Here is a 24,477-nt window from a genome sequence, read left to right as displayed (position 1 = left end):
TTCAGAAAGACATCAGACTGAAGAGCATTAAGGCATGAAAATGGTGAGGGAATGCAGAAGATGATTATAGACAATTTGGGAAGAGAGAGCTGGGGCAGATGCTACCGTGGGGCATAGGATCAAGGAAAGGCTTTCTGTTTCCTTTTTTTAAAAAATTGAGAGAAACATCCCAAGCTTGAGAAGGATCCAAACAAGAGGAATGGCTAGATGTCCAGAAGAAAGGAAGACTGAAGGGCAGGGGCAGATGAAACCCAAAGGACAGCTGACCTGAGCAGTTAGGCAGGCTCGGTCTAGGAATTTCAAGAGATTTCAATTTTCTCTGTGATGGCAAGGTCGCTGGCTAGGAGGGAAATGGTGGAGGGTTGGCCAGTGATTTGAGCAGTGGAGATCTGAAACAGTTGCTGAAGGCAGTGAGAAAAGGTGTTGCCTAGGAGAGGGGCAAGTTGTGATATCACCTCACCCCCAGCAAAAGTTACCTGGAATTCAATTTTGGGCCTGCTCCATGAGGTTCAGATGCTACAGCTAAATGCGTATCTAGAAACAATATATTTACTATTAAGCTGCTTGCAGGAAAAATAACTCTTCAGCAAGTTTGAAATTCTAGCTTCTAACTTCTTTTCCCATGGAAACAAAAGTTATCTTTTAATATGTTTTTGACAAGGTAAGATTTTTCTCTTAAATGAATGCCATGTGGTGCTCTAGTGACAAAACCACAATAACAATAGCAACTAACTGTTTACTAAGTGCTCAGCGTGTACCCAAAACTGTGTGGCAGGTACTCTTAGATCCTCATTTTACAGAGACAAAATGAAAGGCACTGTGAAGTGAAGACACATGCACAAGACCCAAGGCCGAAGTGGAAGAGACCAGATGCACACCCAAGCACTCTAGGGAAAGCAGCAGCGAAGTGCTTAATGGGGACACTCCTCTCTCCACATCTTTCTCTACCTCAGTGCTGGAAAATGTGGGCGTCCCAAAGGCACCTTCCACAGGTATACCATGCTGTGATAAGTGTATAGAGAAGGGGATGGAGAAACATGGTTGGCCAAGGGCCACTAGCATAATCAAGAACCTTGGAAGACACCCATCCAGGGTAAGAATTTTGGATAATGATTCCTTAATGCCATGAGGAGGTCTGGGGTGAGAAAGGGCTAGCAGCAAGGAGACCAGCTTGAAAACCCAGAGACAGGCTAGTGTAAAAAGCAGGAGAAATCACTTATTGTGATTTATTGGAAAGATTTTACAAAGCTAGAAAGGGCATTCCCTCATTTCCCAAAATCAAAGCACAAAATATCTAATCATGAAGGAACTTCAATAGCCATCTTTTAATGTCTTTTTAGGGCAGCTAAGAAGTAAAATAAAATAAATTTGAGTGAAAACACTGGGATTGCAGGTCATAGCCCAGCAGGCCTAAGACAGGGCTTGGTGTAGCAGAAGTAATGAAATCAATTTATGGGTCAAAGCCAGCAAGGTTTTTTGTTTGTTTGTTTTTAATGAACAGAAAAGTGTGTTTTTAAACACATAGTAAGAGTAATGTTTCATGAAACTTTTGGTTCAGTTTTTTCTAAAATATGTATGAATGCACATATGGGGTAGCAGTGTAATTCGTACTGTTAGGAACAAAAAGTTTGAAATGCCTCTGATCTAATTCAACACTCCCATTTTAGAGTGGAGAAAACAAAGGTTCAAGAAGCCAAACAACTTGTCCAAGTTAGTTAATAGCAAAGCTGAGACCAGAACCCAAGCGTCTAATAGTTCTCTAGTCATTTTCTCACCAAATCAGAATCACCAAATGCAAATACCTCTGGGAAAGACAACTGTTAACTTTAATCCACATTAGGGTAACTAAAAGTTGAGAAAGTAAGTTGATCATTTAGATCTGCTGTCTGAAGCAAGTTTTGGTAAAGGAGAGGGTAGATAAGTACACCAGGGCAGCTAAGAAGTAAAATAAAATAAATTTGAGTGAAAACACTGGGATTGCAGGTCATGGCCCTATAGCCCTAAGACAGGGATTGGTGTAGTAGAAAAGACATTTTATGTTGTTTACAGATTTTGTATTAACAGTTATCATCAGGCAATAGTTCTATACAATGAGGCTGCTTCCAAATCTGGAAGGTGCCCAGAGCCATGGGTGTTTAGCTCATCTAGTTATAACAAATTTTAATAAATGAGAAGTTCTAAATAACATATGCCTTCACAAGTCTCCATCCCTGCCAGAGTGCATCTCTTTAACGAAAACATCATTGTTGGATATTAATATTTGTAGTATAATGATCTTTCAACGTAATATAAATTCAGAGTCAAGTCTATGTTTCTCTACTTGCTCGTGGGAGGAAAACGGTGGTGAGAAGGGATTTGTAGAGGGTACTTCATGGGAGGCTTAAGAAAACTAGATAGAACAGGAGGTGGACAAGTGAAAATCGGGTGGGGGAGTGGATGAACACATTTGTAAGGGAGTGCTCCCTCTGGACACTAGAGCAATGATCTTCTTCTTAAACCCAGTCAGAATTCAAACAATTGGGCCAAGTTCACTGACCAGGGCTCAATCGCCCCCAGCAACAAGCTCTCTGTTCCTAAGTGACTACACTAACTGAGGGAAGGCATGGTGGCAAGGAGACATCTGATTAGTATCCTAAGCAATCTCCATAAAATATCACCAACAGCCCCAAGTTTTTTATTTCAATGTAGTATAATTAACTTGGAGCAAAGTTCTGGGATGACTAGCCCCAAAGGTTCAATCAGGTGTCTTTCTGATGGCATTGCAAATAAAGATGGCAGATTGTGTAAGTCCAGAGTAAGTCACCTTCAGAGGCTGGCAGTACAGCAGTAGCCCAGAGAGGGAACTGGGTCTGGGGTTTGCGGTCCCTGAAGCATAGGCCTGCAGGTATGGGGAATGGAATTCATCCCCTTGGATTTATCTCCTCCCTCAGTCTGGCCCATCTTTACATCCACTCTTTCTGCTCATTTGCTCAGGCACAAGAGGCTGGAGATAGAAATAAGGGCTCTGAAACTCAAAGCCACTTTGCTGCTGGTTTGTTCCCCAGGAAACATTCATGGCGGACAAGCAGCAGGCCAAAATTAGAGATTCCAGGATTTTCTGTGGTTTTCAATTATCTGTGCTCTGAGGAACTGATGTCAGCTACTGGGTACACAGCTGTTGCACCTTCCGCAGGCCTCAAAGCTGGAACCGTTGCAGTTCAAAGCTCCTCTCTAGCTCTGAGGAGACATTTAAAATTTAACACTAATCATTCAACTACAAGATCAGCAAAAAAACCTTCTGAAATATTCTGAGCATGCAATATAAAGAATTTCAGTTGGCTACACAGAACTGGTTACAGGAGTGCTCAATACTAAACCGGTAACAAGGACCATTTCGCTTCCAATTGAGGTTCTTAGATTGAGGCAAATTTTCACTACACATTAACCAGTTACAAAGGCGCATATATAAGTACTGGAAAGAGCCCTAAAGCATCACTCAAATGGATGGCTTGCTTTGAAAATATATACAGATTCCAGTGTCCTATCCCCTATCTGCCAAACCAGGGGTTAGCAAACTTTTACTATAAAGGGCCAGACGGTGTATTTTGCCACAACTGAGGATATTCCATAGGTATTGATAAAAAACAAGGGAAAAGAAATTTCCACAAAATTTTTATTGATAAAATTCAAAATATAATAATGGAGTACAATTTTTTTTTCTAATACAAGTCTGCTAATGAAACAAATGGAATTTTGGGGGGAGGAATAACATTTAGCTTAATTGGGGTTCAAAGTTAGCGTTTCTTAACATCAAATCAATCGCAGTGTTCACCTGGACAAATTATTCTTAGCCTATACACAGGCAGATGAACCAGTCTCTAGGAGTGGAGCCCAAGAATCTGCAGTTTACATGTTCCCCAGGTGATCCTGATGACAGGTCATGTTTGGGACCCAATGGACTATACAACCCTGTAAGTTCCTACTGTCCACCAAAAGAGCTTCTGGTTTTACAGCGGAAGAACCCAGTTCTGCTGCCTACTGGTGGTTTCACCATCTCTCCAAACCTCAGATGACTCATCCCACAACAGGGATGAAACCACACTGCTTAGCCTACCTTTAAGGAGTTTTTGGGAGGATTAAGTGAGATGATCCGTGAGGTTTTGTTTGTACAATATTAAGTCCCAGATACCAAGGATATGCCAACTCTCGGTTTTCGGCAGCAGAGAAAGACTAATAAAAATGAAAAATGCATTACATGCAAGATTCCATACAAGCTAGCTCCTGCTTGTCCTTCTCTTTACCCAAAATGTGACAGGTGTCTACCAACACCTAAAAGACCGAATTTGTTGCAGTCTAACCAGGTGTAATACAGGCTTCCCCCTTAAAATAATAATCCACAGACCCTCTGGTACTGAATCCTCCTTCCTCTATCTCAGTGTCTTCAACCAGGAGGCTATCCAGTATACAAGTGAGTATCTTCAATGACAGACGTTCACCCCCTCACAAGGTGGCACCATTCCAAAGCCAGAGAGGAAAAAGCTCTTCCCTCCTGTCTTACTCAAAAGGACACTTCAAAGAGTACTGTAGTGGAGTGAAGAGGCTGAGTATGCAGAGGTCTGAATCTTGGTTCTGCCACTTACTAGCCATGCAGCAACCTCTCTTTGCCTCAATTTCCTTGTGTATAATGAGGATAATATTAGCAACTACCTCACAGGGTTGTTGTGGGGATTAAATTAGTTGATATGTGTAATCCATTTAGAATTGTTCCTGACATAGCACAGGTGCTATGTGTTAGCAAACTTTTTCTGTTTGCTTCTTGTTGATGATGATATTCTACACCATGGAGAAGCTCAAAGTTAAGCCTCATTTCATCCTGCTCTCTCTCTGAAAATAACACACTGTCATTCACTTACCACTTACTGAGACCAGATCAAACCAGTTCTGTCACTTACTGCTAAAACAGGATTATTGCGCCCATTTTACAGGTGAGGAAACCAAGGTTCACAGAGGTAGGTTAAGTTAACCTTGCCCTGGGTTGGAGGATTCAAAAAGGGAGGCTCAAACCCAGGATTGTGTGGTGCCAGGGCTCAAGTACAAAGTGGAGTCCCAGACCCAAAACTACCACCATCAGTAGCATTCCAGCAAGAAAACACAACAGACCCAGTTCACCCTTTATTTTCTGCCTGTGGATCCTTGGTTGGTCTGTATAAACTGGAGTTAATATCTGGCTACTTGAACCCAATTAGGCAGTAATCGGCCTGGAAAACAGTATGTTAAGTATTCCAAAGGTCAAAGTTAAGCCTGGCTTCCTTGGCAGCCCTTGCCGGGCACTACCATAAACATCTCCAAGCAGCTACCTGAGTTCAACCAGTGAGGTGTCTGACCAACACCGATGTTGCCTTTTAAAAAATCCCAAAGACATGCCAGCATGGGGAGGGCACAACGCCACGCCTTGCCCGGCTCTGCAGTCAACAACAAGAAGAAATCATTTACTTTTTTCAAAGGCAAACGTTATTCCCTCTCTTTTGGTTTAAGGTCACATTTGCTACTATTGGGCAAAATAAAATTGGGGTGGGGGGCAGAAGAAGTGCAATGGGGGCTCAGAGAGTTAGACCTAGCAGCCTGCAGAGCGCTGCAACATCCACCTGAAACACGGAGCACAACCTACCTTCCCGGAGAGCCTAGCCCTGGAGGGCGTTTCCCCAACGAACCGACAACTCTGTCCCTCCTGGATAACCGGTTGTTGTCCTTAGCTTCAATCAAAAGTCGCGTGCGCGACGGCGCCCCTCCTCCCAAAAAAGAAACCTCACGTTTAATTTCTCCTCTCCGTCCTCCTATCAGTACCGCCAAAAGAGCAAACACCAGGGTGATCGGTTTGTCTTTAAGGCCACGTTTAACTACGTTTAAAACACTTGCAGAGGAAGTGCGAAATACTGGAGAGAGGTGGGGGGAAGTAGGGTGCGCGATGGAGGTGGGGGGTTGTACTTGCAATGAGGATCGTCGCCCTCCCAGTACAAACACCAACGCAACGCTCCTGCACGGCTGAGGCTCAGGCCATTGGCACGGGGAAACCAACCCTCCTCCCCACGTCGGGACCCTAACCACAACTGGGGGAGGGGATATATCTCTGAAGCCGGCTCCCCACGCCGCCGCCACGCCAGAGGCCATCGGGGCGATGGCGCAAGACTCCGCTCCGCCCCCCCACAGCCACAACAGCCACGGTGACAAAATGGCAGCTCGGCGCCCGGCAGTCGTGCCAAAGGCGCGCAAGGCCTTGGCTGCCGCCCCCGCTCCCCAATAATGCCTCGGCGACCCTCTGCTCGGTGGACCTGGAGGTTAAAAATAATCAAAACACCTTTAGCTCGAAATCACCTCGGCAAGTCAAAAGGCCATTTCGGGACCGAGCCCCGCGCATCCGCTCCCTAGCCCGCGCGAACGGCGTTCTGGCCCTGGCCGGCCCGCGCCCCGCATGGAGCCCGGCGCCCGCACTCTGAGCCCCGCGCTCCGCGCCGGCAGCGCCATGGGGGAGGGGCGGGGCGGGCCGCAAGAGACCCGGGGAAACATGGCTGCTCGTCCTATTTCGGCATCGCGGCGTGGCCACCAACCCCCGGAACCGAGTTGGGAGAGGCTCCGAAGGTGGGTGCGTGGGGGCCCTGGGGGGAGCGCGACAGGCAGGGGCGCAGGGGGCGCTCTCCGGGAACTATTTGCATTAAGAACGATGGAAAAAAAAAAAAAATTCTCCTCCCCCACCCCTTTTGTCCCTCATTAGCTTGCCTTCTTTCCCTCCCCCAAATGCAGACAGTGCCCCCTCCACCCCCATCTGCGCCCCAGCTAGCCTCAAGGCAGGGGGCAGGTACGTGGGCCGAGAGACTAGGAGGCGAGGGGGCGAAGCGTGAGAAATCTCTCCCAGTTCCGCGCGTCGGCTCCCCAACCCCCCCCACACACACACACACACTCAGTTAAGTTTAAAGAGCCGGTTCGACCCGCTTTCGAGCTTGCTCCCAGTTTGGCCAGCAATGTTTATGGGGCTCGCCGGGCGAACCGCGCCTCCACACCCATCAGCCGCGACCCCGACCCCCTACTTGGCGTCCTCCCCCTCCGCACCAGGGGCTTCCGGAAAGTACGCGGGAAGACCGCGGCCTTCGGCCCCCTCCTCCATCACCACACCCAGACCCCAAATCCTTCGGCCCGGGGTCCAAGCTGGAATGATACCGGCCAGAGAAAGGAAAACCGCCGGCAAAATGTTGGCGGAAACTCCGGCCTTCTCCGGCGGACAATCCCTCCCCTCCCTCAGCCACCCGCCCTGCGCGCCATAAGGCACTCTCACGTCTACAGTACACAGCTGCGTTTTGGTGGTGGTTGGGGGGGGGGGGTGTCACAAAAAGGATCTTGTTTTCTTAAGTCTCACTCAGGTTTGGAGGAGAAACCAGGGAAAAGGGGAAGCAAGGCCTGCCTTCGCCAGGGACTCGGGTTTTAACGGGCTGGAGGGGGGAAAGGTCAGCACATAGAACTACCCAAATTCCCAATTCTGCGGAACCCCGTTCACCGAGGCTGGAGAAGGGGGTCTTTCCTGTCCGCGCGCTCCCCTACCCCCCCAGGGCAACAAGGAAAGTCGGCCAGCGTCGCCGCCCCAAGCCGGAGGGTCTCCTTCGCCGAACCGCCAACTCGCATAAAACACTAATGTTTGAAAGCGAGGAGACAAAAACGAGCGTAGCGTTCAAATCACCTACCCTCACCTTCCCCTCTCCTTGGAGGGTGGGCTTTTGCCAGAGCCTCCCTGTTCCCATCTGTGTTAAGTTTCCTCCGGCCGTACTCCCGCCGCTGCCCAATCAATAACGGCGAAGAGAAGGCAAACTCCCATACCGGAGCTGCGTGTTTTCTGTGCCCGCATGAATCTGGACCCAGCCAATACCCACCACGGGCACCAGCTCTGGGCAGCTCACGTCCTGACAAACTTTGCCGTACCCATTTACTAACCAGGCGCCGAATGGCTGCCGAAGGGCCCACCCCAGAGAAAGATGGGCCGGGGATCGTGTTGGGCGGAGAGGGGGAGCCGAGGCTTAAAGGCTGGTATCTTAGGGAGGCCGGAAGAGGTAGGAGCGACGGGGGACCGGGACGTAGCCTTTGGGTAACTTGCAATAGCGATCGCCCGAGGAGGGGAGGAACGGGGATTATCTGTGGTTTTGCACGTTCGAAAATCCCTCCCCCGCCCTTCTTCTAATTTATCCTCCCTTCGGAAGGAAAGGAAGAAACATCAGCATCTGGCCCGAAGGTGGGGTGGAAAGAGTGAGGGGGAAAGAGGAGAAGAAGAGAGGCAGAGAAAGAGAGGGAGGGAGGGAGAGAAAGGGCGCGTTCACGAACACTACAAAGTTACAAATATGGCTCCCCCGTCTCTCGCCTCATCACTGCAAAGAAATGAAGACGCACTTTAAACTCAAGCCATTCCCAACTCCACTGCAGCCCCCTCCCCACGCGCTCTCCCCGGAGGCCTCGGCCCACATTTATCAGAAACTAAACCGGACTCGCGAAGCCCAAAACTTATTGTGTGTGTGCATGAGAGAGAGTGAGGGAGAGAAAGGGAGGGGAGAAGGCGCGGGGTGGGGGCGGAAAGGGGAATACATTTATAAAATATAGCACCCCCCCCCCCCGTTTTTGTTGTTGTTAAATCCAGGAGGCAGCCCCTCTTCTCCCTCCCTCGTTAATCTTTCCCCCAGACGGAGTCACGGGAGCAGCGAGCTCAAGCGGTTATTTTCCCTCATTCTCTCCGACCTAAACGCGTGCGCCCGCTGGCCCCCGATGGGTGCACACTCGCATGAACACTCTCGCACCCTCGCTCGCACACTCGGACGCGCACAAGCGGGAGCACACGCACAGGTAGTCACACACCAAGGGCAGCGGTGGCAGCAGCCGGAACATGCTCCGGTGGCACTGCAACCCCCCAACATTGCAATTCATTTGCATTCCGACCCCCAAACCCACATCTTCCGGGCGACCCCCCCTCAAGAAAAAAGTGTCTCCCCCCAACACACACACACACACACACACACACACACACACACACACAAAGTAGGAGAATGGACCGACAGGGATATTTTTGGCAAATGCTCACATCAGAGGGCGTCCTGTTCCGCAGCTCTAAATGAATCCGTTTGTCCATTTCCATCTCTCGTTCTCTCTCTCTCTGCAGAGGCTCCCGCGCCGGCGGAATTCAATCAATAAACCCCGAACCCACGGCCGCGCGTTTTAGGACTTTGAAGGCTCAACCAGCTCCGCTCGGTTCTCGAGCCCCCAGCACCCGCCGCGCACACTAACCTGATCACGGAGGAGGCGGGATCTGCGGCCCTCGGGACGAGCGGCAGCAGGTTGAGCCAATCTCCGCCGAGGGTCTCCGGGCAACAGCCAATGGCGACGGCGGCGGGGGGGGGGAAGGGACCAATGCGCGGGCTGCGCAGCCGGCCAGGGAGGCTCAGCCATTTGGTTGTGGTGCCCGAGACGGACCTTTTTAGATTTCGGGGCGGCTGAGGAGCGCGGCGGCTACTTGGTGGCTGAGCGAAGGGGGTGGGCAGAATGGCGGGGGAAGGGAAGGGAAGGTGGCTGTGCCTCGAGGGCCGAGTTGCCCGGCCTCGCCAGCCCGCCGCCGCCTCAGCGTTTGGCCGGGGGCGGGGCCGCAGGTGCGTTATTCGAGGGGGAGGGGCGCGGCCGAAAGAGTAGGGTCGGGGTCTGAGCCGGGCGGAGGGCTCTGCTGAGCGGCCCTGGCCTGCCTGCGCCGCATGAAGGGATTGCGGAAGGAGATTGGCGGCTCGGGGTTGGGGGCCGAGAGCTGTGGGGCAGGCGGGTGGGGAAGGGCCTGGGGGGGCGGGGGTAGGGCGTCGAGGGTGCGATGAGGGAAGGGCAGGTCGTTTTCTGGGTCCGTCGGGCAAAGCTGTAGGAGCGTGGCTGCCCCCCACTTCCTCCGCGGCCTCCCACCTCCGGGCTCCAGGTCAGCCCAGCGCGCCCCTTCCCCTCCGGCCGTGGCCATAGCAGCCTTTCGAATAAATAAGTAAATAAAAGCAAGATGCTTCCCCCTTTGGATGACTTACTGCGCGATGTCGACCCCTCTCCACAGCACTTCATTTTGTTGTCACGTACGGTCAGCTCATGAGGGTTGATCACCAAGAGGCACCCAGGATCGTGTTTAGGCAAAAAAATGAATGAAGACTGTGGATTTGGGATAAAGAACTGTTGATAAATATATAGGATACTAAAACGTGGAGAAGGAAGATGCTAATAACTCCTGGATTTTCTGGGACAAAGATAATATATGGGCTTCATAGACCTAGTTAAAGAAAACGGTGCATTTTAATTGTCCACCTGAGTCATTTGGTTCGATTTGGGTTGCCAAGGAGGCTGTACTTGGAGCACTTTCTCGAGGTTTTTTTGGTTTGCTTGATTTGGATTTTTTGAATCACGTTAGTTACGGGAAAACTTTACGCCATAATTCCCACTGGGTTACCAACTCCTTATGGCCAGGCCCAGGACCTTGTCGTATACTAAGTTAGCTACCTATAGCTGTTAATAAATGGGGTTCGTTGTTAAGGACAAATAGAGAGGACATCCTCATCTTTACTTTAAATTAGTGTTTCTCTTCCACACAACTGTTCTGCAGTGTCTCCATTTCTACAATTCTACATGCTTCCCCACATAACCCAAGGTGATTTTTTTTTCTTTTTTGATATGTTGTGAATATTTTTCAGGGACTTGGGTTCAACGGAGAGAGAAACTGGTATGTATGTTGCAATGTTGAAATGTTGTTACGTAACACCAATGTAAGTTTCATTCTTGAGCTATAAGGTTTATGAGGAAATAGCGACAGAATGTAAATAAAATGCACATATTGCACATATGGAATGCTTAAACGGGAAGAAACTAGTAATTTTATTGTTGTAACCTGGATTGCAAACGTAAAGTCCTGAAAGTAAGCATTTTGCTCTGTAAATTCTTCTTTCACATAGAATAATAATAAGTGGAATTAAAGTGATAATGTTTACAGTTTGAGAAGCTGGGGAGTGCAAAATAAAAATTGAAAGCCATTGTTGCATTCCATTCGGGTATAAGTAGTATAATTTAACTTGCTGATTTAGCTGGCATCTCTGTTGTCTTGAATTTTGTTAATCTTGTTGAAGGCTATTTGTCTAGCTGGAGTTCATTCCTTTTTAGTGGCTTGGCTTCTTTTTAAAATATGAGGGACCCTCAAATTACTTTTCTTTGCCATTGAACAAGTTATTTCTGGATTTGGTATTTAAGGTTGTTTCAAGACAGCTCTGAAAAACTCTATCACAAACATTAAGTAATTATGGTGTGTAGAATCTATGTAACACAGAAGCCCTGAAGTTTTATGTTCTCTTTGATGGTAAATGTTCATCTTCCGTTTAAAATTGTAACCACAGAAGACCACACTGCCTGCAGTGTGACATGGGACAGTGCCTTTGCAGAGGAGGAATCCTTGAAAGCTTACCAGTCAGGTGCAGAGATATGCTCTATCCAGCACTTCTGAACAGAAGCAGATAAACTCACCTCAGGGTTCTTGGACTGGAGAAGATGACTTGGAAGCTCAAACCATTTAAAAAAAAAAGTGTACATGGAAAATTAAAATATGGATAAGCCCATCCTTGGGGTTTAGAATTGGAAAAATTAAGCCCTTATCACTAAATCAAAATATTAAATGTAACATTTAATAACAGCTGTTGTATTATTGTTATACATTTTAACAACAGCTGTCATATTAGTGTTAGAAAATTGAAAGAAGGCTTCCCTGGATGTCAGTCCTGTTAAAAATATTTAACAGTTTTTTATCCCATTTTTCCAACATACTTTGAAAAAAGAGATTTTTTTTCTTACTTTCACAAATAGAACTTAATGTTTGTAATTTATTTTTAAGGAAATTTTAATGATTTGAATTTTTAAATATCAAAAGGATATTAAATTCGATTTTTGTAAGGGATGGTGTGATGATTGCCTGATAAATGTAATCAGTGCCACTGAATTATACACTTAGGATAGCTAAGATGGCAAATTTTGTTATAAATACATGACCACAATAAAAATTTTAAAAGATATTTTTTAAAAAATAGAGAGCTCAGCTAAACAGCCATTTGCCCTGTGCTACTTGACCAAATATCAAAAAGTGTCTGCTCTTAATATTCCTTATTTTACAGGTTGTTTCTTAAATTTTTAATGCATATTATAGTACTAAATAAATGCTCTGAATGGCTCTGCACATCAAAAGGTAAAGTAAGAGAAGGAAGGAAGGTGGTAATAAGTCCTAAATTTTTGGGAAAAGGATAATATATGGGCTTTATAGACCTTGTTCAGTTTGGGTTGCTAAAGGGGCTCTCTTGGCTAACCTTGATATGGAGTGACTAAGTTCCTAACTGCTGAGTGATTCTACAATAGGAGTTAGCATATGAAAAATTAGAATCTGTAAACTCTGAAACTGGGTTTACTTCACACTGAGAAGAATAAAGGAGGTACAGTTCAAAGGGTTGAGCTCCTAGGAAGAAAGGTGGTCTTCAAGTAGAGAAAGATATTTTTCTGCCTTTCAGACAATTTTCCAACAAACATTCTAAATAAATGAGCAGCTTGTCTTGTTCTCAAAGAAGTATGAGGAATAGGTGTCTTATGCTCTGAAGATGTGTTAGAAAGTACTGTTTTATAAATACATCTTTGCTGCTGCCATGTTAGCTCATTTACCCTTGTTTGGTCTCTAAAGATGGAGACCCTCTGGTTAGCATCCTTTTTATGAGTCAAGGCAATGAATTCTCAGTTCAGTGTTTTGTTCTTCAGCTTGAATCACATATATTGGAACCTGGCCAAAGTACTCTTTCACCTATGTAATGGCTCTACTGCTTGGACCCCAAAGACAATGATATGGAAAGACTCCAGATTAATTATGTTCTCTTTTGTCTTTCTATATAAATAGCTTTTAGAAATGTAGATTATTCTTTTGAAATCCATGGTAACAAATGTGAAGTCTCCTGCATTTTGATTTGAATAGCAAAGGAATATTGAGGTACTGGATCTAAAAAGTTTACTATTATTTTTCTTTTGTTTAGTAAAGCATTAGATGATATTTAAATATATATATATATATTTTCAAAGAACAATTCTATCAAGGAGCTGGTCATGGAGAAAGCACCATTACATGAAAACAGTCATTATGTTCATGGATTTTAAAAGTAAATTAATCGTAAAAATCTCAAAAACAGCTTAAAGATGGTTTATTTTGAAAAAGAAATTAAACTTGCAGGTTTGTTTGGTAATTACCAGAAATTCTGTGAAAGTTTCTTAAATATGTTTGTTAAGCATCATTTGGGGGTGGCAATAAGAGGAAAATTTATTTACCATTCACCAGAAAGAAAACCAGAGCTATAAGTTCTTATTTTTAGTATTAAAATGCAGTTATAAGGGGAAAGTGTAAATGCCTTAAAGACAAATTACTGGAATGAGAAATCAGAAAAAGACTAACTGAAGGAAATCTAGGTTGAAAAATAGAAATGCATTTAGTTTAGTGTCTGCTAATTTGTTTTAATCCATCTGGGGTTGAAGTTTACCTCTATGAAGAAAACTAAAATCTGTTAGTAAGATAAGAAATAAAGAACAGAATTTCTAAGGAGTTTTAATATGTTTATCATTTGCAAGTGGTATTTTCAATTATAAGCATAGAAAATTGTCCTCTCAGATCATCTACTTAGTCATGGCAGTTACTATATATACCTATAAGTAATGAACTATTTTTAAATGTGTATTCTACAATTCTTCTTGAAATAGAAATCAATATAATGCATTCTGAGAAATCAGTAAATTTTAAAATGTATTTCTAGTTGAATACCATGTCCCTTCAAGAGAGTAGTATATACCTCTACCCTACATTTCTCTGGAAATTCTGAATCCTAGCAATGTGAATACACAAATTTTGAATTGATTTGAGCATGACCAAATGAGATAGCCATGTTAGGTGCTTGAGAACTCTTATCCAATAGGGGAACACATGTTTCACTCTACTGGACTGATTTTCTGATCAGAAGATGCATCTGAAATCAATTTATATCTGTCTGCTATCTAGTGTGTAAGAATTGTATCATTTCTACATATATATTCACAGGCAACTTGAATATGACAAATACTTTTCACTAGGCTGGACCAATTTATGATGTCTATGTTTATGTGGAGAAGCAATGTCAGAAGGCAGAATAGCAGCAAAATTCAGAATATAAGTGTGCAAGTATGTGTAACAAGCATGTTGATCACAGTATCATAGCACTTTTTATAATAGTCAAAGAAAAAAAGAAGGAAGGAAGAATAGTCATATGCCCAGGAAAAAAGTATGGGAAGTTATACACCAAAATGTTAAAAAAAAAAAGGGGGGTGGTGGGAGGTTTCTCTGTGGGTGATAGGGTTACAGTGCTTTTTTCTTTTCTTTTTGCTTGTCTATATTTTTAAAATTTCAATTAATATTTAATTTTTGAAATAAGCAAAACTGAGTTATTTTAATGGAAATATAGATATAGCTGATATTTTGGATATATGTGCTGATCAAAATTCTTGGTTACAGGCAACAGAAATGTACCTTGATCAACACAAGAAAACAATTTCTTGTAAGGCTATCACAGAACCAAAGAAGAATGAGGTCCAGGAAATGAACAGGAAATGGGGAAGCTGGGCTGCCTGGAACACAGCCAAGGTGATGCTTCAGGTATAGTCTGCAGAGGACCCCACCCCTTGGAAGGCGTCTCTATGCTGTGGAGTCTGGACTCTACCGTTACTGCAAATTATCGTCCAGGATTCTGCATTTTTGCATCATTCCCCCGAGGTTCAAAACCCCAAGCAGGAGCGTTTGCGGATGCCCCAGCTGTCAGGGAAAAAGATTATCTGCTCTCTTTAACTAATATCTGAAATCCTTAATTTCCTTTAAAAAGCTTCCGTGTCCAAATCCTAAGCCAGAAGAAACAATACATTATTGTGGATGTCAGTGCGTTACTTAACAAAGCAGAGCTGGTGATAACCTTAACATTTTGAGAGGAGGGTCCCCAGTTGAGATGTTTGATTTTAAAGTAGAAGGATTTTAGTCCTAAGGGATAAGATAAAGATAAGAATAATATACATTTTCTATTTCATGACTAAATGCAGTGATCTTTAGATACCAAGTGATATAAGATCTTGTGTAGTGATGGATTACTGTTAATGGGTTTCTGTCTGCTACTCTGTGCACATGTTCAGGCTCAAGTGCAGAACTAAGATGAAGGATATGAGATTTGTAGTAAAAGTTTATTGGAAGTAGGCAAGTGGTCACAGGCTACATAAAGGCTCATAGCAAGATGCACTCACTTTAAATACAATTTTAAAGACAAAGTGCTGATGGTGAAAGAAATGCAAAAACTACAGACATGTCAAAGAGGCCCATATTTCTAGGAACAAAGAGGAAGGTCATAAAGAATCGGCTTAAAGAGAACATAGTAATACTATGATGTTGTCCTCTTTCCTTTTGACCTCCATCATTTCAGGTCAGTTAGCTTAGATTGCTTTTCAGGTGGAAAATGCAAATGATACCCTTGGAAAGACACTGAACAATGTTATGGGAATTCACCTGTTGCTAGTTTTATTTTTACTACCACTAAAGCATGGTTTAACTGTTACATGAATAGAAGTTCTTTATAAATGGCAATAACTTCTTTCCAGAGAAGCAGTGGTAAAGATTCTGTTAAACTAATACACAAATGCTCTTCGTGACCAAGTGTTTTATTTTAGAATTTGACTTTTTCTCAGATGATTTAATGCAAATTGTTGGAGGCTGCTAATTGCTCAACAAAATTCATTTCTTCTTCCTGAACACAAAGCTTGACAATGCTTCCGAGCTGCTCTTGCAGTTTGATGGGACCACGTGAATGAGGTCTAACCAGTGGAATGTGAATGGAAGTGATGTTGGCCACTTCAAGGCCTGAAATCTCCAATGCTGCTAAGATGGAGGTGACACAGTGACCTGAGAAGCCATGTGGTCATGAAGGTAGAACCTCCCTCAGCCTGGGTCCCTAGAAAGAGCTGTTCCATCAACACGTTCACCTGTCCATTAAGAAATAAACTGTGACCAAGATAGAATCTTTTATTGTGATGTTCCGTTATATAATTTGGGTCTATTTCTTACTACAGCCTAGCCTATACTGACTAATACACTAATTTTTCAGTCTTAGTTTTATTTTCATTTATGATCTTTATAGAACAACTGTAAATTTTTAATATTTATGCTATATTTGTAAACTACTTTTGAATTACATGTTCCCAAAAGGCACCATAGAAAGATGAAAAAGATTGCATTAAATAACAACTTCTTAATGAAGAGATGGTTGCAAGGAAGTCTAGAGAAGATAAATAGAAATATATTGCTTTCCCACAAACTGTGCTTGGCTCATAGTAGGTATAAAATAAATCTCTGTGGTCTCTTGTCATTAAATGAGCTCCAGACTATCCTTCAAATGCCCATTGGAAATTCCCAAACAGCTGTTCTATAGGCATATCCACACAACATTTTTAAAACCAAAGTAATCTTCCCTGCCAGCCTCTGCTTACCCTGCCTGTTCCAGTTTGCTAATGCTGTGGAATGGAAAACACCAGAGATGGATTGGCTTTTATAAAAATGGGGTTTATTTGGCTACACAGTTATAGTCTTAAGGCCATAAAGTGTCCAACGTAACATATCAGTAATCGGGTACCTTCACTGGAGGATGGCCAATGGCGTCCAGAAAACCTGTTAGCTGGGAAGGCATGTGGCTGGTGTCTGCTCCAAAGTTCTGGTTTCAAAATGGCTTTCTCCCAGGACGCTCCTCTCTAGCAAGCTTGCTCCTCTTCAAAACGTCTCTCACAGCTGCACTTGGGGTATTTGTCCTCTCTTAGCTTCTCTGGAGCAAGAGGCTGCTTCCAATGGCCGTCTTCAAAATGTCTCTCATCTGCAGCTCCTGTGCTTTCTTCAAAGTGTCCCTCTTGGCCCTTGTTTTTATTTATGGCACATTGGAATTGTCCTCTCTGTTAACTCCCATGGTCAAATGTTGCCTCATTCTATAAGTTTTATTTCCTAAATATCTTTTCTTCCTTCTCTTCCACTTTCACCAACGACTGTAATCCAAGAGGGCTAGCACCACCTCCAATCTCTCTCATGCTTCAATTGACCCTTTATATCAGTTGTTCTCAGGCTTCTGGTTTTCAGACCAGTAACATTTCAAAAAAGTATTTCAAGAACTAACATAGGATTGTTAACTTGTAATTTTGCCAGATAACATTCTTAAAAACTACTATCATTTATTTCTCTATAGACTTGAAAATGGGAATATAAGGGAGGATCCAACCTCAGGATGTAGGGAAGTCCTTCACGTTAAATTTATTTTTATGTGAACTCACTACATTGTTCTAGCTTTTCTCCTCTGGTGGTTGGAAACACTTTAGTGGATGAGTCCTGGTCCTGAGGTCCTGATGTGCTTTTTGTGGCCAGGTGAATTGTTTCTGAAGCTGAGCTCCAGTCACAATGCTCCTCCAACCAGCAACAGCCTCTCTGGTTTCCTGTGGTCTACTCTCCTCCACCTGCATTTCAGCTTCCAAAAAAGAGACCTCTCAGTACCCTTTCAGTCTTATTTCTGATTTCCAGGCAAATTAGATCTTCTGCTATTCTGTTTTCTTTTCTGTTTTTGACTTTACAATTCTTCCACCTTGCACACCCTTTCCTTTTTTCTCCACCAGTCAAAATTCTACCCAAAATTCCAGACCAAATTTGATACCAGTGCCTCCATGAAACATTTTATGATCCATTCTACCCACCCAAACAAATAAGATCTTTCCTTTCCTTGAACTTTCATAACACCCTAAAGGGTAGCAAATAGCCACTTACTTCCACAGACTATATTTCTTTACCTCCTCAAAAAATTATAATTCCTTGAAGATAAGAAAATGTTTGAGTCATTTTTTATAACTCTACATTGTTTGAACATCAAATATTCCATGTATATTTAATGATTAAATAAATGCTTTGAACATAGTAGGCATTCTATTTTAAAAGCCCCTTTGAAACATTTAAATAACTTTAATCTTTAATGTCAAGTAAATAGTAATAGGGGTGTTTGGGAAATTGGGATGGCTAAGTAACGCCTTTTTCCTTTGCAACATGAGGGAAACAAAAGTAAATCCTGGTTTCTACGACCATAACACAAGATTTTCTACTATAACAGTTTTATTTTAGGCTCCTTCCCAGGAATTGAATTGTCTTGAAAGGCAATTTGTAGGGAAAATGGGAATTACAGAGCTCCCTAACTCTAATTTTCTCTCTTTACCAGTTTAAGTTAAGGTATAAGCTTTTATTCCTTTAGGTTTTGCATTCATCAGAAAGCAAGAAGAAATGGGATGACAAAACTCATGTATTTCACCCTTACTTAACAATTCAAGAAAATCTAAGCACTTTCACTTCCATGTTTATCTGTGACCTAAAAAATCTGTTTTTTGGAATGGTTTATTAATATGAAACTCAACATGTAAACTATTTTAGCTTTATTCCAATTATAGGAAAGCTTATCAAAGATTAGGTTGAGTATATTTTATTAAGCTTTTAAATGTTTTATGGGAGGCATGAAAATAAAAGACAGAGCCCTATAAAAATATAGGACATTCAATCTGAAGTGTGAATTTGAATGAGAGTATTTGGTAAAAGGCTCATTATGTTTGGCCTTGCACTGCAGCTAGAGATGAGAAAAACATGTTGGTTCCTTAAATTCAGTCCTTTTAAAAAATAGTTCAACTTCCAGTTCTGGCTATGATTGACCTCCTGCTGTAAACAACTACCAAAGCTAGACAATTTATATAAAACAACTATTTGCAGACCCTGGACAGCAAGCAAAATGGGATTGTTATCCTTCAGGAAAGGGAAGCACTCAAGATAAAGCTTCACATTCATTCCAGCACAGGGTTATAGAAACCAAGCAGAGAGCAGTGTGTCTGTGAGCAGAGGAGACAGAAATTGAATTCAGGGCTGCTAATACAGCTGGGTTTGGAGGGTAGGATCCCTTAGAAGAAGATGCTACAGAGAAGGAGCCCTTCAAAATTGCATAAAAATCCTCCTCAGGTACTTGGCCAACTGTTAGGATGCATTATGTAGGGAAAGACTCCAGGATCCCTAGTACAGAACAGTTGCTGGGAGGCTGAGAGCTGAAAGAGATTTCAGAGGTTGTACAATAATGGAGAGATGTGACAGGTTAGGCCCAGGCAGAATGGAGAAAACTTCATAAACCCCAAAAAGGCCACATCCAAGGATTAAAAACCATGGCCTAGTGCACTACATAAAATAAGTAAGGACTAAACATAGACACTTGGTGCCAGAACAACATTCAACATTGAGAATAAGGTAACATAATCTAAAGCTTTTTCACTGTATTGACCACTACAACCAGCAAACAAATAAACAAAAATCACGCAAAAAAAATTTTTTTTAAATGCCCAATCACCATGAGATAAAGCAATAAAAGAGATGATTCAGATAATGGAGTTATCAGGCAAGGACTTCAAAATAACCATAATTAGTATGTTAAAGAATTGAGATGAAAAGATGTATGAAAAGACAAAGAATACTTCAACAGAGGATTTGAATCTATGAAAAAGAATCAAATGGATATTGTAGAAATGCAAGATGCAATATATGAATTTCAGAACTGTTTGAATTATTTCAGTACCAGTCTAGAATCAAAGTTAGTAATAGAAAATATTTAAATTGAAGGACAGAATGAGAAAAAGAATGGGGGAAAAAAAAAGAACATAGTATGAAAAAGATGAGGGGCACAGAGGGCCTAACACAAATGTAATTGGAGGCCGAAAAGAATGGGAAAGAGAGAGTAGGACATAAGCAATATTTGAAGAAATAATGGCTGGAAATTTTCCAAATTTAATGAGTGATAAAGCTCATAGATTTAAGAAGCCTTACAAACCCCAAGCAGGATAATACAAAGAAAACCAAACCTGAGCACATCATTATCAAACTTCTTAAAACCTAAGATAAAAAGAAAATCTTAAAAGCAGCCAGAGAAAAAAGATACCATATCTTCAGGGGAACAACAGTAAAGATAATAATTGATTTCTTAACAAAAATTATGGAAGATTGAATACAATGGAATAGCATCTTTAAAATGGTGAAAGAAAAAAAAAATCCAGCCAGCCTAGAATTCTATACCAAGAACAAAAACAAAACTTCTTATATAAAAGTGAAAAAAAGTCTCACATAAATAACAGCTGGTCAGTTGCATTCCCAGTGGACTAGCTTAATAAGAAATTCTAAGAAATTTATTCAATTTGAGGGAAAATGATACTAGATCATCACACAATGGGTAAATATAAAAGGTTATTGACTATTAAACAATAATCTTAGCAAATAATTGTGAGGGTTATAATATAGGTAGGGAATAAAAGATATACATGCAGTAACAGAAAATGGGGGAATAGAGATAAACTTTTGAAGATTCTTGAATTATTTGTGGCATAATGTACCTACACATTAGTAAGTTAAAAGTACATCTATCTCTAGGATTAACTGATAAAAGTCTGATAGTAAAAGGGAAACCAAAACTGATTAAATGGAATTATCAAATCCTTGATTAATAAAAAGAATGAATGCACACCAATGTTCATAGTGGCATTATTCAGAATTGCCAAAAGATGGAAGCAACCCAAGGGTCTAAGAACCAATTAATGGATAAATAAAATGTAGATACATACAATGGAATAGTATTCAGCTGTAAAAAGGAATGAAGGTCTGATACATGTGATAACTTGGATGAACCTTGAAGACATCATGTTCAGTAAAATAAGCCAGACACAAAAGGACAAATATTGTGTGACCTCATTGATATGAAATAATTAGAATAAGCAAACTCATAGATTCAAAATCTAGAATATAGGTTATGAGGGGATGTGGTGGGGATAGGGGGTGAGGAGTTAATGCTTCAATTGTACAGAGTTTCTATTGGAGTTGACTAAAGTCTTGGTAATGAATAGTGGTGATGGTAGCACAACATTGTGAATGTTAATAGCCCTGAATTATATATGTGAATGTGGTTAAAGGGGGAAATTTTAGTTTGTGTGTATGTTACTAGAATAAAAATTAAAAGAGAAACATAGAACTGTACAAAACAAACAGTGGACTCTATTGTAAATGATGGACTATAGTTAATAGCACAATTATAAGAATAGTCTTTCATGAATTGTAACAAATTTTCCACACTAATGCAAGGTGTTAATAATAGGGTGGTAAATGGGAACTCTGTACATTATGTGTGATTTTTATGTAAACCTACAACTTCTCCAATAAAAAATGAAAAAAGAATACGCAAAGAGAAGAAGAAAAAAAATGGATGGGAAAAATAGAAAACAAATAGCAATATTTAAATCCAGCTTAATTACTTCATAATTTTAGCACATGTAAACAAACAAAATAGTGTAAAAACAGATCATTAGGAGATATTTATAAAAATACACCTAATCATATGCTGCTTACGAGAAACACACTAGAATATTAAAACACAAACAAGTTTAATGTAAAAGGAGGGATCAAATATGTAAACAACTAACCTAAGAAAGCATGTATAACTATATTAATTTAATACAAAGTAAACTTCAAGGCAAGAAGTATTCTTCAAATTAAAGAGTGAAATTTCATGTCAGTGAAAAGGTTAATTCAACAGAGAGCAACAACAATGCTAAAATTGGATGAACCTTAGAACATAGCTCCAAAATACTTAAAGTAAGCATTGGTAGAATAAAAGCAATGACAAATCCACAATCATATTGAGATTTCAACTCACTTTTTCCAATAAATTAAATTAAATATATAAAACAGTCACACCATAAAATTAAAATATTCCACTATCAACCAATTTTACCTAATTAGCATTTATAGAATACTATATCCAAAAAGTGCAAAACACACATTTGTTTCAATTGCACATGTAACATTTATCAAATAAAGCATACTTAAATCCATTAAGCAAGTCTCAAAAAATTGAAAAGGACTAAAATTATACAGTAGCAAGTGCGGCAAGATGGTGGCAGGGAGATGTAGAATTTAGTTAGTCCTCTGGAACAACTAGCACATAGCCAGGAACAAATAGTAAATAGTCTGGAACAACTGTTGGGGAACATCTGTGACCGGACACATCATACACCAATCTGGAATGGATGGAATGGCTGAAATCGCAGCATAGAACTGTAAGTAAATCTTCCCCAAACTGTGGAGCTGACATCACTTCCCCACACGCACAGCAGGCTGAGCTGAAACTCCTGTGGGAAAAAGCAGTCTACTAGGAGGAATGGAAGGTAGCTCAACCAAGTTCCAACTGCAGTTTTAGTTAACAAATTTGGAGTACTGAATACAAGCTATGAGCACAGATAAACCCAGAGCCAGCAGGAAAGGAACCTAGAGGTTTCTCCTGGCAGAGAGGAGGCATGGGTGACAGAAAAATATCCATACATAAATGAAACAGAGGCTTTTGGAATCAGCTGAGCTCAGAATACTGAAAATGGGCTGTGTCCCAAGAAAAGGAGCACATAGAAACAGGCACCAACTCTGGCTCTTGACTGGTAATTCAGGGGCTGGGGACTGGTTCTCATTTTTTGTTTTTTTTTTTTTCTCATTCTACATAGCTCATTAGAGAAGTCTCAGGCATTTTCAACTGTCAATGCTGACCCAGGCAAGGGTTGAGTTCAGATAGTTAGAGAGGACCATAACTACAATTGGTCCCTCCATGACAAGGATTTAATTTTGAATTTTTCTTTGTGGCATGGGAAAGGCCGCTGCCTGGATTCCATCTAAGAACAGGCAGTAGGTAGAAAGCCAGGAGCTGTGTGGATCAGACACTGCAGAGCACTTTGACTTTGGGCATACTTCATACAACAATCATGAATGCGTGGAACAGCTGAGATCAGTGAAATCTCCACCCTTTCAGCAAACTGGGAACACCCCTACACAGCCCTGCAGCCCAGAACCACCCTGGGGGGACAACACTCACCTGTTGAAGGATAGCACAGTCATCCTTCAACAGAGGACCTAGGAGTGCATGGCTTGGAAGAGGGACACACTCACAAGTGCCAGGGACCATATGCCAATACCAAGGACTTGTGGGTCAGTGGCAGAGACAGAGACTGAACTGAAGGATTAGATTATTGCAACAGCTTTAAATCTCCAGGAACACCAGGAAGATTTGATTATTAAAGCTGCCCCCCCTCTCTAACCGCTCAGACACACGCCCCATATACAGCGCGGGAAACACCAACTACACATGCAAGCTTGGTGCACCAATTGGACCCCACAAGATTCACACCCCCACTCACCACAAGGACAAAGTGGGGGAGAACTGGCTTGAGGGGAATAGGTGGCTCGCAGACGACACCTGCTGGTTAGTTACAGAAAGTGTAGATTGGACAAATTAGAGATACGGTTTTAATTGGTCTACAAATCCTAAAAGAACCCAATCAAGTTAAGCAAATGCCAAGAGGCCAAAAACAACAGAAAATTTTAAAGCATATGAAAAACACAGATGATACAGATAACCCAAACCCAAACACCCAAATCAAAACATGAGAGGAGACACAGTACTTGGAAAAATTAATCAAAGAACTAAAGATGAACAACAAGACTATGGCACAGGATATAAAGGACATGAAGAAGATCATGGCACAGGATATAAAGCACATGGAGAAGAACGTAGAAGAGCATAAAGAAGAAATGGCAAGAGTAAATTAAAAAATAGATGATCTTATGGAAATAAAAGAAAATCTGTTGTACTCATAGTACAAGACTAGAGAAAGCTGAACAGCAAATCAGTGACCTGGAGGATGACAGAATGGAAAATGAAAGAACAAAAGAAAGAATGGAGAAAAAAATAGAAAAAATCAAAATGGACCTCAGGGATATGATAAATAATATAAAACGTCCAAATATAAGACTCATTGGTGTTCCAGAAGGGGAAGAGAAGGGTAAAGGTCTAGGAAGAGTATTCAAAGAAATTGTTGGCGTAAACTTCCCAAATCTTCTAAACACCATAAATAGACAAATCATAAATGCCCAGCGAACTCCAAATAGAATAAATCCAAAGAAACCCACTCCGAGACATAGTCTGATCACACTGTCAAATATGGAAGAGAAGGAGCAAGTTCTGAAAGCAGCGAGAGAAAAGCAATTCACCACATACAAAGGGAACAGCATAAGACTAAGTAGTGACTACTCAGCAGCCACCATGGATGTGAGAAGGCAGTGGCATGACATATTTAAAAGTCTGAGAGAGAAAAATTTCCAACCAAGAATTCTTTATCCAGCAAAGCTCTCCTTCAAATTTGAGGGAGAGCTTAAATTTTTCACAGACAAACAAATGCTGAGAGAGTTTGCCCTACTTGAGATACTAAAGGGAGCCCTACCAACAGAGAAACAAAGAAAGGAGAGAGAGAGAT

The 24,477-nt window shown here is 42.0% G+C and overlaps 1 protein-coding gene and 1 long non-coding RNA gene across 6 annotated transcripts in view; one reads left to right on the top strand and one right to left on the bottom strand.

Moving 5' to 3' along the window:
• The window catches only part of ANP32A (acidic nuclear phosphoprotein 32 family member A), a 41,272-nt gene extending 31,978 nt beyond the window's left edge, over positions 1–9,294 (bottom strand). Inside the window, exon 1 of one of the 4 annotated variants that reach the window (XM_037833568.1) lies at positions 9,089–9,294. In XM_037833568.1, coding sequence (XP_037689496.1) covers positions 9,089–9,142 — 54 coding nt within the window. In that variant the 5' untranslated portion in view covers positions 9,143–9,294. Of the gene's footprint in view, positions 1–6,334; positions 6,659–7,709; positions 7,882–9,088 lie in introns of those variants that run through there. The other 3 variants (XM_037833567.1, XM_037833569.1, XM_037833570.1) reach the window with 3 other exon arrangements.
• LOC119531842 lies at positions 6,018–16,201 on the top strand. Of its 2 annotated transcripts, none has more exons than XR_005216419.1 (4): positions 6,018–6,615; positions 9,167–9,341; positions 14,570–14,710; positions 15,781–16,201. It is a non-coding gene; the product is annotated as an uncharacterized LOC119531842 (long non-coding RNA). The 2 variants fall into 2 exon arrangements; XR_005216418.1 differs by having other exon boundaries at positions 6,031–6,615; positions 15,852–16,201.
• Positions 16,202–24,477: the final 8,276 nt, after the last annotated feature.

The sequence above is a fragment of the Choloepus didactylus genome, chromosome 4 (assembly GCF_015220235.1).
Source record: "Choloepus didactylus isolate mChoDid1 chromosome 4, mChoDid1.pri, whole genome shotgun sequence".
Lineage (NCBI taxonomy): Eukaryota > Metazoa > Chordata > Mammalia > Pilosa > Megalonychidae > Choloepus > Choloepus didactylus.
Note: the sequence above shows the minus strand (reverse complement) of the source record. Positions and strands in the feature narration are given on the sequence as shown.